The sequence below is a fragment of the Amblyomma maculatum genome, chromosome 3 (assembly GCF_055883805.1).
Source record: "Amblyomma maculatum isolate TAMU_Amacu chromosome 3, ASM5588380v1, whole genome shotgun sequence".
In the NCBI taxonomy this organism is placed as follows: domain Eukaryota; kingdom Metazoa; phylum Arthropoda; class Arachnida; order Ixodida; family Ixodidae; genus Amblyomma; species Amblyomma maculatum.
The window spans coordinates 131000071-131019001 of record NC_139346.1 but is presented as its reverse complement, the minus strand read 5'-3'; the positions used below and the strand labels follow the sequence as shown (position 1 = coordinate 131019001).

The 18931-nt window shown below is 43.2% G+C and overlaps 2 protein-coding genes across 3 annotated transcripts in view; one reads left to right on the top strand and one right to left on the bottom strand.

Annotated features, from left to right (window-relative positions):
• The first annotated feature begins 2281 nt into the window (after window positions 1–2281).
• Window positions 2282–18931, top strand: part of pcm (5'-3' exoribonuclease pacman) — an 88446-nt gene continuing 71796 nt past the window's right edge. For both annotated transcript variants that reach the window (XM_084598050.1, XM_084598049.1), the window contains exons 1-11: window positions 2282–2465; window positions 3309–3440; window positions 7525–7625; window positions 10550–10647; window positions 13952–14061; window positions 15074–15184; window positions 15847–15932; window positions 16420–16507; window positions 16628–16796; window positions 17937–18004; window positions 18100–18247. In XM_084598050.1, the coding sequence (XP_084454176.1) occupies window positions 2391–2465; window positions 3309–3440; window positions 7525–7625; window positions 10550–10647; window positions 13952–14061; window positions 15074–15184; window positions 15847–15932; window positions 16420–16507; window positions 16628–16796; window positions 17937–18004; window positions 18100–18247 (1186 nt within the window). In that variant the 5' untranslated portion in view covers window positions 2282–2390. The remainder of the gene's footprint in view (window positions 2466–3308; window positions 3441–7524; window positions 7626–10549; window positions 10648–13951; window positions 14062–15073; window positions 15185–15846; window positions 15933–16419; window positions 16508–16627; window positions 16797–17936; window positions 18005–18099; window positions 18248–18931) is intronic.
• On the bottom strand, window positions 11466–12044 carry LOC146196038 (uncharacterized). The gene has a single exon (XM_084596321.1). It carries the CDS (start codon window positions 12042–12044, stop codon window positions 11478–11480), a length of 567 nt encoding a protein of 188 aa, XP_084452447.1. The 3' UTR covers window positions 11466–11477.

Genomic DNA, 18931 nt, shown 5'->3' with positions numbered 1-18931 from the left:
CATTTAAATCACGTTTAGTTTTCCAATGATATGCAATCAGAATGTCGAAAAAGTAAATTTCATGCTTTATTCCCATATTTATGCCCGTATTCAGGTGAGGTTCATTTGAGCATGTTTTTGAGTCAGAGTGTAGAGAGTGGATGTTAGACAGTTGCACGTTGGACATTATGCATTGCTGGAAGAGCACACAGGGGATGGCACAGCCAATACAAATCATACAGTATTATCACCTGGCATTAATGAACCTTTGCCAAAAAATCCAGAACACCACCCTGATGTGCTGCAGGCCACATTGCTGCAGGCCTTGCAATTCATGCCTCTTTTTGTCGAATATTGTTCCTGTGCATGCTTCTGTTTTTCTTTTTTGTTGCTGTTACTTTTTTACTTACGGTGTCTTTAAAGTCACGCTTGCTTTCCCCTTTGGCTCCCTTGCTTCACTCAGAAACAGGTTCGGGCTTTGTGTATATAGCATGTGCACTGGTTAATGTGTGCATGAATGCTACATTCAATTGACAATTGCTTCAAGAAAATGGTTTCCGTACTGCATCTAGCTCATTGTAATTAGGCATCATATATCATATTCACTCTTCATGTCTGTTCCTTCACTTCCTGATCGTCAAATAGTATATGTGAAGGCATATCTCTAGCCGACCTCATCACCCTTCTCTCCTCTGAGGAATCATGCTGCACTGAAAGAAAGTGCCGGATGCTATTGCAAGTGCAAAACTGGTAAACAGTAGCAAAGGAACTAGGCTGTACCTGACAAATTTTGTTTCTCTTGTGACATTGTGGTGTGATGTGCACCTGCATCAGACGAGCAGTGTTGCTACTTTTATAAAATGTTTTTATGCAACATGCTCAGAAACCAAGCAGAATAATACCGACAGCTTTTTTTTTTATTATTATTATTTTAACGAGGCATCTGCCACAACAGAGTGACACACTCTGCATGCGGTGAAATGTGCATACAGCGTGCTATGTCTAATTCAGGGCACATTAAATGCCATCAGCGTGAAAGCTAACCTGTTGCTGCCAGTGGGCATCTGGATACACTTTTCATTGCATTTTCATTGCTGCCAGAAAATCTTATCTGCTTATTTTTGCGGCTGCGTGAAAACGTCCCCGCCTCGATGGCTCAGTAATGATTATAGACGCTCGGCTCTCTGACCCGCAATATGTGCGTAGCCCAGCTACGACGATCGCATTTCGATGGAATTAACACGCTAAAGGTGGTCCGATGTCAGCGCATGCTAAGATCGCCAGATATATGGCCTAATCGAGCTCTCCACTATGCGTGTTTTCACTACGCCGCTCCAGTCGGGCCGATATCCGCACGCTACGCCACAGAAGCCGACACGTATACCCGGCCGTAGCAGACTTGCTAACATGATGGAAACGGTGGGCTGCCGCAGGCAGTTTCCAACGACAGTGATACCCTGAGAAGGCCAGCGTTGTCGTCGGATAGGTGCGTCTCTTCTCTAGAGGCAACTGCAGCCCGAAAATCTGTTGGGCGCTTCCAATTCTCAGTCGTAAACAAATTCTTTAATCCTGATACTCGCCGATTTCTCTGCGCGACTAAGTCCATAAATGAAACACGGACAGCTAGCAACATGCAGGCATCTCAAGTGAGGCATCGCTCACACTTGACGACCGGCTGTTTGTGGGGTTTGCGTCGAGTACCGCCGTTCGCTCAGCCTAGCTGCTGGTGGACGTCCGACAGCGTGTGTACTATGATGCACTGTGGTCGCAACTACCGTTACTATAATAGTACAGTACAGCCGCAATGTATACGTAAGTATCTCACTATCTCCTCAGCCTTGCCCTGCCGCGCGACGCGTGTATGCAGCGTAAACACTGTTCGCACCGACCCTTCAGCTTCTTGGCATCGCAGCGTTGGCATTTTTGTAATCGGCGCCAAGTAGCAGACGACGGCGTTATTTTTTGTAACTTTTTTTCTTGTTTTTTAAATTTCGTCATCAATTTCTGTTTATACGCGTTTTAGCGCCGCCCCAATATTTACGTCACGGGTACGTCACAACATGGCCGAAAAGGCGAATATCGAGGATCGGGCCCCAGGTCTCTTGCTGCCCTGCACACAAATCAAGCAACTACAAGCAACGCCGCAGTTGCAGGCACGCAGAAAATTAAAATAGTAAAAAAAGTATTAATAACCCAAAATAAACAATTTTTATTATTTTTGAAAATAATATTTAAATTGTACATTTTTTTTACAAAACTTTTAGGCGTTTTGGTTTTTGAAGAGTGAACCGCAGTGCCGCAGTCAAGTAGCATAGTTGATCTTGCCCCGTTTCTGCCAAATTTGCTGTAGTCTGGGATTATTGGCCCGTATTACTTGTTAAATTGCTAGGGAAACTGTTTATGGTACCGAAATGGGGGTGCCTAAGTTTTACAGATGGATAAGCGAACGCTACCCCTGTCTGAGTACTGTTGTCAAAGAATATCAGGTAGGTTTCAAGTTGCAGCAGGTAACCCGACCGTCAAGACGCAGCTCATAGAATGTTCTGTTGAGTCGATCTTTTTCACTGTATGCCATGTACTACCGAAAGTTCGCTGTTCGAAGTGAACTTAGTAACTGTGTACCGTGCGCGTGTATCAACGTCGTTTTGTTATCGAGCCCGTAACTTGTCTCGTGAAGCATCGTATTGAGCCGATTCTCGCGCGCGGTATCTGCGACGCACCTAGCTCTGAGCATTGTCGGTGCATTTGATTGTTGCGTACCATGTCTTAGCCGATTTCACAGACAGTAGATAACTTTAAAATTACAGGGTTCGACTGAGTCCTGGCAGATTTAGGCGGCTTCGGGCGAGAACATGTCAGCCGGAGCCTTGTCAAATCGTGTCACGAACTTTTGAGTGTCATAGTTATCAAAATAGAAATAAGAGGGGAGCGAGGAATGTCTGCTTAATCGGCAGTTTGATTTGTCGCGGAATGACGCGGTCAGTTGTTTTGGAAGCTTTTCAATCCTTATGAATAACCGAACTGTCCCATCACGTTCTTACCTACCAGTAAAAAGAGAGCCAGTAATTCAGGCTCGAACAAAGGCTACTTTCCTAGCATGATATATATTGACTTCACCTAGTGAGTTCTAGTAACTGCTGTCTTCTCCTACTAGGGCCCAATGTTTAAGCAGCGTTTATGCCTGTTGTTCAGACTACATTGTTGCAAAGTTGATCATATTTTTTATTTAAGGTTTCTTGTCTGATGACGCAGGCCGTTTTGCAGTCGAGTTTTCATTGTACTAAAAGAAATCAGTGTTCATTTTGTATTACTGATGCAAACTTGTGCAGATACCAGAATTTGACAACCTGTACCTTGACATGAATGGCATCATCCATGTCTGCTCACATCCCAATGATGATGACCCGCACTTTCGGATCACGGAGGACAAGATCTTCCTGGACATATTTAATTACATTGATGTGAGTACATGTCAACAGGATTTTATTTTGGTTGTTGTTTCTGAGTTTTTTTTATTTGCTGAAATCGTTGCAGTGGCTTTAAAAATTCCACGGTAAAAGAGTATATTCTTTGCCTAAAGGTAAGTCTGTGTTAGTCGGGAAATTTTTCTTGAGAACAGCACTCCTTGTCATCACATTAGAACGGTATGTGTTTTCACATTTCAAACACAGCAGTCACCTTTGAGTGTCTTCAAAGCTTGGTTATTACAAGCAGTAACTTAAACCCTTCCATAATTAGCATAGCCAGTCTTTTAATGCTGTGGAGGAATTGAAGAATTGGTGAAAATTCACAGGAACATTTAATTACATTTTATGGTGGCAGTGCAATAGCATTAAAGGGATTTTCAGTTTTTGTCAGCGCAATAGAGAGCTTCCTGTCCCAAGTGGTCGATTTCATAGTGTTTTTGACGGAACATTATCATGAAATTTCACTCAGAACTTTTCGATTGGTTCTTGTAAACCCATTTTTATGTAACCCAATGAAGGAAACCATGACTAACGGCTGCAATGACGATCGCACATCAAAAGAAGTGATGCACAAAAAACAAATATAAATCTCTCCTACCAAACAGTAATTAGTCATTATTTTAGTAACACTGCACAGAAACATATGCCTCATTGACAAGAAGTTTAGGTCGGCCATGATCACCACTTTATCCAAGAAATTCAGAACACTGTGGTGTTATCTAGTGACAGACGCTAAAAGCACATTATAGGCTATGTGAAAGGAGGGTGGTTTTTGTTGATGGGCACATTGGAGAGAGTGCAAAATATAATAAAACAAGGTGAGCACTCTTCAAACAATAGAGAATGCTGTGCACTTATGAAAACCACTAACACTGGTGAAATATGGCCGCGTAGGTTACTACTGTGATAATTACAGCATTTCGCTGCAAGAAGTCAGTCTGTCATTTTCATGCGATTTTCAGTGCCGAATTAAAGTTATAAATCTTCGTTGCTTAGGTATTGCAGTGCTCCATGTATACTATACGAGGCAAGATCTTTTCACTTCCACCATAATCCCATTATATATTTTGGTCAGTGTTCCGTCCTTTTAATAGTTGTTTAGTTTTAGCGAGATCGTGTGAAAGGCCCCGTGTAGCAGAAAAGCCAGTGTTGGCATTGTGGTTGTAACGCAAAAATCTGAAGAAAGGAAAGAAACAATAAACGCTTTGCGGAGACCCGCAGAGTCGAACACGGTGTCTTCACAATGGATGCGAGCACATAACCACTCTGCCAGAGGAAAGAAACAATAAACGCTTTGCGGAGACCCGCAGAGTCGAACACGGTGTCTTCACAATGGATGCGAGCACATAACCACTCTGCCAGAGGACCGCATTGCTTCTCTCCGAATAAAGGTGGACCTAATGTATGCATTGTCTTATGAGTGTCGGCTAATGTTTGGGTGCGTCATTAGAAAGAAACTTATTACGGAAGTAGTAGTCAAGCGAGTAGCAAAGAACATTTCCGTTTTGCTTAACTGCAATGCGGCGCTGACTGGAAAATTCCTTCGATCGTATGGTGCTGCTGCATCAGATGGTGCGAGCTCCCGCCTGATTCAAAGCCTTATACAGCCAGCCATCATCTTAAAAGCATTGAGGTTTAAGGACAGTGGAGAACAAAAAACAGACTACAGATTTTAAGCAGGAAGAAATAACCAAACGAAGGTTATCTGATTGGTGGTTAAAATTGATTGCCGTGTGGCACGACGAAGGCATGAAAAAAGCACTTGACAGTACCAAGAAGCACCGGCGCCACCAAGCGTTTTGTAACTTCCCTTCGCTCCAGACATTTTTCAACAATATTTCTACGATTTTTCTCCTTCTATGCCCTAGGTTTTCTATTATCATTTTCATGTTATTTATTTATTAAGGCAGCTTACAGGCTCCACGTGCAGCGTAAGTGGGGCATATGCATGAAAATCCCTAACACGAGCAAAAATAAAGAATAAAGAGAAACTTTAATCAATTGTTAGCAAGAATTTCTTACTAGGACATGCTTATAAACAGAGAAACCGTTATAGAAAGTTTCAAAACATTATACATGTGGTAATAACAGTTTTCAGCACTAAATACATTATTGCGATCCTGACGACGGCAGAGTGGGCAGAGGAAATGCACGAAATGCTCGCTCTAGCCCCCCTTCCTCCCGCTTTTAAAGCATCGTACAGTGGAGAACAAAAAACAGACTACAGATTTTAAGCAGGAAGAAATAACCAAACGAAGGTTATCTGATTGGTGGTTAAAATCAAGGCAGGAGGGAAATTTCATCCTCCACTAAATGCAAAAAAAAAAAAAAGGAGTGGTGTGTCATAAGAGGTATGTCATTGTGGGACTGAAGAGCATGAGAAGGTGATGCGAACGGGGCCTGATTACTCTTATCGCGTTAACTGTTAAAAACAAAGCTTAAGCATCCTCTAATTTTTTTTTTGTTTTGTTTTATTATGATTTGATAATTTGTTTTGTTGACTTCTGAACTTTAGTGTGCACATTACCAGCCATCTCTTAGGTCATCTGGCTGGTTGTTTAGGTACCTTTCTGAGGTTGCTTAGAAATGGGCACACAGGTGCAGTAAAGGTACATTGAAGCATATTGTCACTTCATCTAGCCAGTCGGATCTGGTGGGGGTACTATTGAATCTCTTCCGGTTATTCTCATCGGTGTGGGGCAGCCCTTAGCACAAAAGCAACTGGATATTGTCTTTGCTAAATCTGTCATTAGAAGCTGGTGATAAATACATTAGCCTTCTCATTGTCTGTCTTACTGTTGCATACAAGTGAAATGAAAATTTGTCATACATCGTTGCTAGGGAAGGGAGATCAACTTTGAGGGAGATAAGCAAAAAGCAAACAAGCTGTATCTGTGATGAACAGAGCAAATTCTTCCAGATTCTTGTGTATCTTGCTTTTTTACACTACTTTGGCAAGTTCTTTTTTGTCGTCAATGTTTCTCTGCATACGTTAGCAAATTCATTGATTATCTTATTCCCTTTGTGCAATTTTTTGTACCATTAAAGGGGCCCTGCAATGCTTCACGTTATGCTTTAGATGAATTCAGTTAAAAGGAATTACTGGAATTACACTAGAACGGCAGTTATTAAGGAATGAATTTTCAAAATACAAGCAAATCAAATATAGCGCTCAAATTAATTTTCCTGGTCTTTTGCTTTCCCATTTCACTTGTTTACATGCAACGTGTGGCGGAACCAATTGAAACAGCTTACTTGTGCATGTCACTACAACGTTGCGAAAGATGGCTTATCATAGTTTCTGAGTCGCTGTAACACATTTTTGCTAAAGTTGACAATCTTTTTTTCATGGCTAAGACTGGGTGGGCACCTCGCAGATATAGAATAAGGAACTAGGAGACATAGGAGGAACTAGGCAGGCAGGAGAAGGAGACATTCCTTCATCACCATGAACTCGCAACTATTGTTCTTTTCTCTTGAGCCTGTTCCTTGACCGCCCCTTTCTCTCCTCCATCCAAAGGCATCCTACAGTAGTGAGGAGTGACTGGCGACATTCCGTTCTTTCCTGTCTAATTTTGGCTGCATAGCCACTGGTAGCTGTCCACATGTATAGGTTGTGAAAGACTTTGATTCATAGTAGTAACCAATGCCTCTGTTGGTGCTTTTTATGTCGCTTGCTTTGCACTGCCTTTGTGTACAGCAAACATTTTGGACTCATTGACTTAATATAAAATACAACAACGCAACATAACATACTTTTCCTAATGGACACAATTTGCTGTGCATTTGCTATTTATCCATGTCATACCCGCTGCAAAGAAGCACCACAGTATGCCGGCACCGTCAGTACTATGATTTTGGTTTTTGAGCAAATTAAGATATTATGTCCCAAATACTGTATGCGTGTTACGACTGGTGGTATATTAGCATCGCCATAACTCAACAATTGCAACAGAAATTATGTTGCGGGAAGGCCAGTACTGTGACTGCCCATGTTTCTCTCTACCCAAGTAAAATTGAGTTCAGGTTTTCTATTGATTGAAGACCAATCAAACTGGTGGTTCATTATGGCTTTCAGTTCCTCTTTCGGATGATCAAGCCAAAGAAGACTTTCTTCATGGCCGTGGATGGTGTTGCTCCCAGAGCCAAGATGAACCAACAGCGAGGGCGAAGATTCAAGTAAACTTCTTTTTAACTCCCACATAAAAGTTCCATCTACCCTGGAATGTGTTTTTATTGTTAATTCTCACTTCTTATCATAAAATAATCTTTTTAATGACATACTGAGGAAAATTCATAGAATTCTTTTAATCAGATTTTTTAGCTTTTCTAGGCTAATGCTTTTTGGCAGCAAAAGGTACAGTAATTTCTGAGGAACTTGAGTTCAAACTAGAAATGGAATACTTTTTCTCACTGTGTTCAAACCTGTGCTATGAACTAGGCACTCTATGATTGTTGGTAGGAAATATAGGTGGTGTTTTGAGTTAGCTTTGAGATTGTAAAAGAAAAAAAAAAATTGCCATCAATCATTGCAGCTTGCTTGTAAAAATAACCTGTTGCATTCTCTTCGTCTTTTGGTTTTTGGAAGCTCTGTTTTGGGAGAAAGTGGTCTCTACATCTTAGAATACATTAATCAGTTGATATACAGTGGGTTCAGGCTAACTTTAGCCAAGGGTTCAGCTAGGCCAGGGAAACCACTGGTATACACCTGGCAGCCATCTGGCATACCACAGGCATTTTTTTATTTTGCAGTTTTACAGGGAAACCACTGTCTATAGTCTGAATTTGTCCTCAGTGTCTTGACTCAATGGCTGGGAGAAAGGAGCCTCTGTGTTCTCTGGAAAGCAGTAATCAGTTGATATATGAGCTCAGTTTATTGTCTCAGTGGTTAAACGTTTTGTTTCGAATCCAGCAGCAGTGGCCGCGCTTTGATGGAGGTGGAAAGTCAAAAGGCACCTGTTGTGCTTGTTGATTTCGGTGCGTTCTTGCAATTCTCACATACTCTGAATTAATCTGAAGCCCTCCGCTACGAAGCCCTCTGCTTCGGGATTTTAACTTTCTAAAATGGATTTATATGCTCACTTTCTTGTTACATTGACCGCAAAATCTAAATGCAATCAGCGCTTGAATGGTGTGACAAGAATTCTTTATGAGAGTTGAAAGAAACCTTTGAGTACAGTTTTCTGCACTTATCAAGCTGGTGAAGACACAGGTTTCTTTGGTTTTGTTTTCATCAGTTCTCAGTCCCACATTGTTTTTTTGTACCTGTTTTATAAGCTGCTTGAACTGCAGTGAGATGCCTTGTAGGCGCATTTACCTTTTTCTTGCACTACAACAGGGTTCAGAGAAAAAGGAGGGTGTGTAAGTTATCACCTTCTGGCGAAAATAATGTTGCTTGTATGAATCTTGCGAAAGTGGTGCATTTTGACACCTATTCTGTTAAGGGTTAGCGAGTCTAGCGAGTGCAGGAACACAAAGTTGGAGCTGAGGGCCATGATTTATTTATTGTTATTATTATAGCTTTTTTTTTTGCATAGGAGAACAGAGATACCTGAACCCGGAGGATGCCTTGGAGCTTCATTTTAGTTTACCGCACAAGTCGAATGCAAGCGCCAGAGAGTGCTGTGATAGTTCTGACATGGAAAGTATTGTGCGTTTAAGCAATGAGAGCAGTGAAAAGTACAGGGTCTCTCTTTGCCACTTCCTGTTTCCACTACAAGTGAGCGTAAAATAATTGCGTGCAAGCTTTACTCAAGAAAAGGGCAAAAAAAACAAAAAAAAAAAACAGAAAAGGCCGAAGAAGCCCCCTGGTGTGTTAGATGTGGTATTACAGCCAGCCTGTGGGACATATCAACAAGCTGATTACCGAAAATTCTTTTTGAAAATAAAAACAACCCTAAATGTGCACTACAAGACAAAAAGAATGGACGCTCAGTAAATGGTATTCCTGAGGAGTTCTGATTTGCCAGAAATAACCACCACTCCATGCTGACCGGGAAATGATTGTGGGGCTGGTGGTGCTACGCAAAGCTGACGGAAGTGCACATCAAATATGTTTGCAAAATGTGCAACGTGCAATAAGTGGATCGGGGGAGACATATCCTGTTCCATGTATTGAATAGACCTTATGCTGTGTGCGATTAAAATGGGGTAAAAAAATATGTTTTCCCTGCTTAGTTGTGGCTGACAGTCCACGCCGCTGACCCCACCCCATGACCACGAGCGCTACCGAGCGCACATCGACCACGGCAGGCCGTGCTCTTGGGAATATAGCAACACAATTATTGCTGACAACAAACAGGCAAATAACAACAACGGCAGCTAGCAATAAAACATGCTGATGAATAAGTTGTCCGACTCTCCAGCAAGGTAGCATGAGTGTTCGCCCACGCTTGGGCAGAGGTTATCTCTGAGGCCAGACAGGACGAGCCGAAGGGAAAGCTCCCGCGAGCCTCTCCTTGCCGGGAGCTTGCGAGGATGCGTCCACTTATGCCGAGTACCTAATGCCGAACATTGACTTTTTCCACGTGCGCATTGACGGAGCCGTCGGTGGTGCTCGTGCTGCCGCAACACTGACGCCCTCTCTCGATACTTAAGGTTAAGTACTGACACTGTCGCCATCTTGTGATAGCTAGGGTAACTGATGGGGGGGAACCGACTTAAAGGAACGATGGGAGACTTCCCCACAGTGGTTAGGGTGACATGCGATGTCCCAAGCTTTTCTTTTTTGGGAACTGGCAGTTTTAATAAGACTGTCTCAGAAAATTTTTGGTGATGAAGAAAAAGCAGCTAAATTAGTTTTTCTTGTCGCATCCGTCACCCCACACCATACCTATCCTTTTGATTCTCCTGTCCAAAGAGTATATTCATTCAGTTCATTAGGAGTGAGACCATGCGCCCTTGAATGCATGAAAAACTTGCAGCCACGGCTTTGCAAATATTTTTTTTTTTTCAAACATTTTGAAATCGCCAGCAGTTGTCTTTGTTTTAGGTATGAGTTTGATATTTGAAGGTTTAGGCAATTGATATTCCCAGGCAGCTCTATAATTGACACTGTGTGCATATATCTCTTTTAAGACAAAGTATTGCTCTCACATTTCCAGGTCTGCCAAGGAAGCCGCGGCACTTGAGAAACAGGCCCGTGACAAAGGAGAGACCTTGCCTACTGAGGAGAGATTTGACTCAAACTGCATCTCTCCAGGTAAGGGCATTTCTCTGTGATTTATTTGGCTGTTATAGAGAGGGAGAGATATATTTTATTGATAGCAGAAGATGGCTGCCTGGTGCTGAGCCTAGCATGCTACTCCTGATGAAAGGGAAAAGGAGGGAAGGGAAGAAAGATGAATGAAAGAAATCGGTGACGCACACTTTCACATGCACATACGAGTTTCAAAGGGTCTCCATCAACCCTATGTCTTTGAGAAAAGTTAGTAAGGAATTTGTAGCTCACGCAGCCGAAGACACATCATACCAGGGACCGAAGAAGGCATGTTCAAGACGCAGGGTTGTGTCTTGAAGTAATCCTAAATTATTATGCAATGTCCTGCGATGTGCGATAAACCTTTGGCAGGAGGTTACCAAATGTTCACAATCTTCACACACATCACATGTAGAGCACAGAGGGATGCATTATATACTGATTTTGTGTAGGAAGTAACATGTGTACGACACACTAAAGGGAATTCGGTGCAGACATTTTAAAAAACCTTTAATCTGCTTAAATTCTGTTTAAATTGTGTGGAATTTGATTGAGGACAGACGCAGGTGGGATCTATTTGATGTAAACGACGGTATTTCTGTTCCGGACCACACCACAGAGGATGCTGCGATTGCCATGATTCAGTAGCCACCAGTCCTGCTGCATCTACAGTCGAACCTCGATATATCAAACAATACGGTGATCACAAAATAGTTCGATATAGCCAGAATTCGATAAATAAAATCATGTAAAAAACGCGTCAAAAACTAGTACAAATTAATGAACCAATTGTGGCGCAATAGATACTCACTTGAAGCTTCAAACAAAGTATTTTATTTATTTGGCTTAAAGTACTGTAGCAGCGTAGCCTGCCTTAAGTTGGAAACCGCGTGCTTCACCACGGCGTCCTCAACATAGTCTAGACTATCAATCAGCAATAGTCCAATGCCTTCTATTGCGCCGCAGTAGCGCCATACAAGGGTCAACGCAGCTACAGCCTTAGTTGCAGTCAGGAGAGGGGCAACATCAGTGCTTGCGGGATCAATCTCAGCAGTGTCTTCGTTTGGCCGCTCGGCAGTAACTTCTGCTGCGATCTCCGCGTCTGTCAACTCCTCCACTGTTGCGGTATTTTCATCGCTGACGAAGTCATCAATGCAGATGCTCTGTGGATTAGCATCGACAAAGCGCTCCATCTGGCTCCTAGTTTCTTCGAGCTGGCCTTCTTCCTCTGTGCAGTCCAATGCTGATTCTTCTGTTGCTTCCTCAGAAGCTTCTTCAATTTGGCTCACGAAACCCATATGCCGAAAGCAGTGAACTATCGTCGACTGCTTGACGCTGTCCCAAGAGGCTTTGAGCATTTGGATGGCATCCAAAAGGTCTATCTTTAGCTCTTGGCTCATCTGCAGTTTGACAAGCAAAATGTCGATCAGGTGACGCTTATAAATTGCCTTGAAACAAATAATACCCTGGTTCAGTGGCTGCAGCTTGGATGTGGTGTTTGGCGGCAAAAACTTAGTTTCAAAATTGCCCAGCTGGACATTAGTGTGGTGTGCCGTGCAATTATCAACGATGAGGCAAACCTTCTGGCCTTTACGCACCAGCTCAGAGTCCCATGCCTTCAATCATTTTTCAAATATATCACGAGTCATCCATGACTTCCTGTTCCAAGCATATGTCACCGGAACACTGGGGCAGTTGCGCATGTACTTCGGGGTTTGATATTTGCCTATGACAAGTGGCCGCAGCTTCGAGCTTCCGTACATATTGGCAGCCAACAGAACTGTGATGCGAGCTTTTCCTTGCTTTCCGCCATGGCACTTGTCTCTGTGGGTGTGGAGCGTTTGTTGCGGAAGCATTTGCCAGAACAAGCCTGTTTCGTCAGCATTAAATATCTGATTCGGCTCATACTTGGCGAGAACCTGAAGCCACTCTTATTCAATCCACTTCTTGTCTCGCCTTCATTGGCATCCTCATTTTCCCCCGAGACTGTCTTCCGGACAATGTTAAAGCAGGCCTTAAAACGCTGCAGCCAACCGCTGCTGGCATTGAAGTTCTCAGCGCCAAGAATGAACACAAAGTCCTTGGCTTTCTGTTGCAGCATCAGTCCCGATAAAGGAGTATTGCGGTCCCTTACATCGATAAACCATTTGTGCAGCGCCTTCTCAACATCTTCAAAGGCAGCTTTGCGCTAGCCCTCCACTACGACTCCCCTTTCTCTCTTTCCACTTTCACTCCCACCTTCCTCCCTTCTCTCACGGTGCGATTCAGGCATCCACAGAGCAAGTGTGACAGATACTGCGCCTTTCCCTTCCTGTGAACAAACCAACCCGCCGCACGCCTGAATGCTGGTTTTGTTCTGCCTTGGCCTTTATGTCACTCTTGTTTTTCAATAGAGTGCTCAAAGGGCTCCTTAGTATGTCGAAAGCTTCAGCGACGCTTGACTTCTTTTCACCATTCTCAACGCACTGGATAACTTTCAATTTCGCAGCAAATGTCAGGGACTTTCGCTTCTTCGCATTTGTTGCCATCACAACAGAACACCAACCACGTACGACAGGCCTAAGCCAGGCCTAAGCGATCACACAAACCACACACGAACGCACGATGACAAAGATTGGCGTAGCACAAGCGGCGGCACCAAGGAGTCAGGAGTCAGTGTGCCAAATGCAATGTTTTAAAGGTTTCGAAGACGCCGCATGTGTACGCTGCTACATTGAAATAGCGCCCTCGGCGCAATCGATGTGTGCAGCTAGTACACAGCGCATGATCCCTGCGAGGTCTCAAAGCCAGCTCACCTGCCAAAGCTTTGGAACTGCTGTATTTTGAGTCATTGTGGAGCATAGTCGCAGTAATGCCTATATCGCAGGGTAGCTGAAAGTCCATCTGTGCACAAAAGTTATTCAGCCATATTTAAAATTCACCACAAGAAGCAGATGGCTGTGTTGTCTGTATTGACCAGGCCTTTATTTGATGAGCTAATACGCTGTCAGCGGAAGTCATATTGCCAGTTCGTTGGTTCAGTGCTTGCCCTCGCCAAGTTATGAGCTGCCCACCCTCAGATCACAAGACAGCAATTTGCTTTTTAGCTGAAGCACAGGCCAAGTATCCAGGGCATGCAGTTAGAGGAGAAAAGCCTTGATGGTGAAAGATGTATGGCTTCATCAGTAGGACACACACAGGAAATATCCTTATAAAGAAATGTTGTGGCCAGTGAGCTAAAGTTACAATTACATGTGACAGAAATGTTTCAAGGCCAGTTTGGACAAGGGTTGACCTTGAAATGCTTTGTTGTCCTTATTTAATGCAGGCACAGAGTTCATGGCCCGGCTGCAGGACCAGCTGGAGCAGTTCGTGGCCACCAAGGTCACTACCGACCCGCTCTGGCAGGGCATCAATGTGTACCTTTCCGGTCACCAGGTGATTACTCGTGTACTGGCCTGCATTAAAAACCTGCCACATATCACAAAAAATTTGCGAGTGTTGCAGTAATGGGGCAGTGATCACATCTCACCATTATAGTTGCTATAGGTATACCAAGAGAAAGGAAAGCTAGCTTGGCTTGCCTTGGCTTGGTGCCAGAGTGGATCATTGCTAAGGCAAGCTTAGCCAGGAGGCAAACTAAGGGAGAGAGAATAGAAAGAAATGAGGGAGGAGACAAAAGCCAAGCCGAGAGAGGGAACCAGAGGAAGGGAAAGAAAAGATGAATGCATCTTGGCCTTCACTCGATATTCAAACAACAACCAAGCTTTCCTCTTGACGGGTGCAAATAAATGTTATTTATCTCTCTCTCTCTCTGACTTCTCAGCTGCTGGAGCTAGTTGTTTTGTTTGCTTGTTTCACCAGTGTACATCCTGAGAGTATCCGAAATTAGATGCAAAGTAACTTTGGAGTTCATGCATGTAGTCTGGGGTTTCAGAAGTTCAGCCACCAAGGTAACTTAGCACTCGAAGTTCATTAATCATTTTTGCCTTGGCTGCTGTTAAGATTTTGTCTTTGCTTTACTGTTGCAACATTTGGCTGTTGTTTGTATTCTTCCACTTCTGTTTTCAGAGGTCTGTAACTCTCTCCCTGAGCAGCATAGGTATGGAGAGGAAGGGGCCTTTCTAAACTTGAAAGGCTGCTTTTGGTTTCTATTGCAAGCTGGTTAAATGTGAACCCCCCCCCCCGTGCCTTGTGCTTATTGTGGTACCGGTAGTATAATCCACACAGAAAAGAGGCAGTCACTGAAACAGTTTAATTCAATTCATGGTTTTTAAAAACAGCTCTTTTTCATATCCCTGCGCATGTCTACTGCTTACAGATTTAAGTGATGCTTGCTTTGCAGCTCACAGAGTGGTGCACAGATTTGTTTAGCATCGCTCAAGAATTTCATTTTGTTCGCTGAGAAAACTTGGTTTCTTCTTTCTTTATTTATTTTGGGCTGGAACAGACCCCTGGTGAAGGCGAGCACAAGGTGATGGATTTTATCCGGACTCAACGATCACAGCCCGGCTATGACCCTAATACGAGACATTGCTTATATGGGCTTGATGCTGACCTGGTGAGGTCTTACATGGCGCTCTCTTTCTTTTTGTTCCACTGCTATTGAAGGTTGATGTTCTGACCCATGCCACCTCACAGCCCTTACGCGTATGCACAGCCTTAGAAGCTTAATATTTTCCTTTTTGTTTAGTAACTGGCTTTAGTGAGAACCAGAAACAAACCAAAGAACATTGCCAGTTTTCTTCTCTGAATTTTGTAAAAGCTTACTTGTGTCCTTAATACAAAATCAGTGGATTAGCGCTTTAGCCTGGAGTAAAGTTGTATATATTGTGAAAGAAGGCTATGTTGAGACGGCAAGGTCGTGACGGCAAGGCCAGCGATGCCTTGTCTAGCGTTTTAATCCGATGACAAAACCCAGGCGCGTGCCGGAGCCGGCGCCGCGGGACGATGATGATGGTATGTACAAATGAAAGAGGAAGATCATGGCATGTACAAATTAAAGAACATCCACGGAAGGCTCACAATATTTTGTCTTGTTTTTTTGTTCTGTTTTGTTTTCTGATGGCAGCAGAGCCATTCTGTTATTTGTAACTTTTGGCTGCAATGCTAAGCTGGAATGGATGTCGAGCTTAAGTCTGGTGAGGGAACGCCTGCTTGTTTGTAAGCAAAAAAAAGGAAAGGAAGGGGTTGGGCATGCTCACAGGGGCTTCCTTCTTTCAGATCATGCTGGGGATGTGTTCCCATGATCCACACTTTGCACTGCTCCGAGAGGAGATTGTCTATGGCAAGAGGCAAAGTCAGAAGAGGTTTGTTTCTTTTCCACTCTTTACACTGCTTGCAATTTATTTGTCTCATTCCCATCGTCTTTGTGTACTGCCCACAGGCATACTGTTCATGCAACATAGCTAGTTCAGGCCCGTTGTTTGCTTTGGTTGTGAAGTGCATCATTATCCAGACCTGCATCTGCAGCTGCCGTTATCTGGGTTGAATATAAAGGGGCAGCACGAAAAGAAATGAAGTATGGAAGTGGCATTTGTCCTATGATGACGTGCTTTGTCTGGTGTGCTTTGTGTGTGAACTTCACTATGCCTGCCGGTTTAAAATCTGAATTCAAGCTTTACTGACAGGGGCCTCAGTTTGCGTGTTCATTTCAAAGTTGCTGAACATTTCTGCTTGTTGTGCTTAAAGAGGCTAAAATAGGAGGCATAAAGGCAGTGCATCTGATGGATCATTTCTCTTATTTTATTTTGGCTTGTAGTGCTGCTTTGTCTCAGTGGTGTTTTGCTCTTCTAGGATGAATGTTCCCGAAGAGATCACATTTCACCTTCTTCATTTGTCGCTTCTTCGAGAGTACCTAGAGCTCGAGTTTCAAGCTGTAAAGGTGAGCAATTTTGTCCTTATCAGCAGAGGTGGATTGAAATCTTGCCAGAGGGGAGTGGTCTGGAGTTCACTGAAACTCCTGTGATTTTTTTTTTTTTCTTTCCCGTGTTATACCTTGTAGAAGTCTATTCCTTTTGACTTTGAGATGGACAGCATCGTCGATGACTGGGTCCTAATGTGCTTCCTGGTGGGCAATGACTTCATTCCGCACTTGCCCAACCTTCACATTGCTCACAACGCTCTACCAGTTCTCTACAAGGCTTACATTGATGTACTGCCCTCTCTGCAAGGTGAGCCTTCTGTTCTGGGCGTTGGTGAGTCGAGCCGATTGAAAACTATCGCGGTGGTTAAGTGACTATGACTTTCAGCTGCAGAAGTTTGTTTTTTATATGGTGAGCACATTTTGAAGGTAATAATCAATTTAGCCGGATGTCTTTATTATTTTCATCAGAAAAGTTGTGTAAAAAGTGGGAAACACCTTACTCTCATATCTCATTGCACATTAAAAGAGGCGTGGAAAACTGACGATCATTTGGACCTTTACACTTTGTTGTTGTTTTCACATTTTATTTGCATCTTATTATTGAACTGTGATAGTTGGCCGCAGTTTAAGGGATAAGCTGAGAATGGGGGTCGCTGGTCCCATCATATTTGTTCGCTTTGGTGACAGTTGCTGCTGCCATTTGTTCTTTGACCTCATGAAAGGCTGCTGCCTCGGCTGGTGTTGACTTAAGTCTACACCTTTTACCGTAGAATCTTGAAAGCATGCTAAGCAGCATCTGAAAGCACTCATGCCAAGCGCTCCTTCAATGGATTGCTGTGGCACTGTACAGCCTTAAATTAGGCAGAACTGAAGGGAAAAAGTACAGTTTAATGAAGTATATATGTAATGGGTGCTTAGTGATAATGAAAGTAACAATAATACCTCATTTTTGTGTATTGATGGGCTGCAGTTCATGTGGCGGTGAGTGGTTGAACTGGATGCCACAGAAAGTGTTGCATTAGTTGTTGTAATGCTGTTTGGAGTCTAATACCTCTGTCACGCTGGAGCCTAATACCTCTGTCACGCGAACACTTTCAATCCTCATTGAACTCGATCTGCATTCAACTCATTGCAGATCGAGGTTGTAACATGGCAACTTTCAAGTACAGTCGAATCTGACCCTGCTTGGCTCAAAGCTGTTTTCTCAAGAGCACAGTTGAGAGGGGCGCCGACACCCTTTTCATTACTGAGCTCTCAAAATAAAAGCAAATTAATGCCCCTGTAGCGCCAGGTGCTTCAGTTCTTCAAAACCTCAATGCAGATTGAGCTCAATGAGGATCAAAAGTGTTCGTGTAACACAGGTATAAGTCGACGTTTACAATAGTTACCACACATTTATACTGTTTCTCTTGCAGTGTCGCATTACAGAAACTCACTATACTTGCAGGTTATATCAATGAGTCTGGGAAGCTGAACTTGGAGAGGTTTGAGAAATTCCTTACTAGGTTATCACAGGTATGTGCGTCACTTGTTGTATGATGGTTTTATTGGCTTTTTTGTTTTTTATAAATGTGTTTCTTTTCACACTGTCATTTGGCATTTTGTTCTAGTTTGACCATGAGAAATTCGCGGATGTTCAAGCGGATCAGAAGTTCATGGAATCCAAGAGGGAGCAGGCAGAAGCACCAAATGGCATTGTGCAGCAGAATGGAGCATCACCGACTGAAAAGGAGAAGACCAGGGATCCGGATGAGAAGCGTGAGCAACTATAGAGAGGACAAGTCACGACTTCAGTGCTATTCGTTTACTTGTCATGGAGTGGCTATTTGCAACACTGCTGAGGAAACAAAGTGCAATATATTTCAATGGAGCCCCATTGCTGGGTTTTTTAATGGGACTGCAGAATGAAACTGTACTAATAAGGAAATGAAGTACCGTATTTTCTCCTTTATAAGATGCACCTTTGTGTGAGATGCACCTTTGTGTGAGATGCATTGTGAGATGCTCATTTACAGGCTTTCAACAAAAAAAAGAAATTAGTGTATAAGACGCATCCTTGTATAAGATACACTTCAATTTATTCAGGTTAGGGCAATAGGATTTGACTATATATGCCGACCATCGCGTGCTATGGGCCTGAAAGAAAATTTGTTAGAGCGGAAACACTTTATTATTACTTAAAGCCTTGAAAGGCTTCATCTTGATACGCGGTCGCCGATTTCATGCGACAGCGCTCAGACATCCTCTTTTCGGTCATAATCACTGCACGTATTGTCGCTGCGCATGAGCACTCTGAAGCACGCAGCAAAGCATACGCAGGAAGGAGAAAACACACATGCAGTAGCCACAAAACAATGCTGTGAATGTTGTAAATCGTAACTGGAAAAGAGTCAGCTCTGTCTGGTTTGTTTTGGCAGTGTGGAAATGGTGAGGAGCATGGAT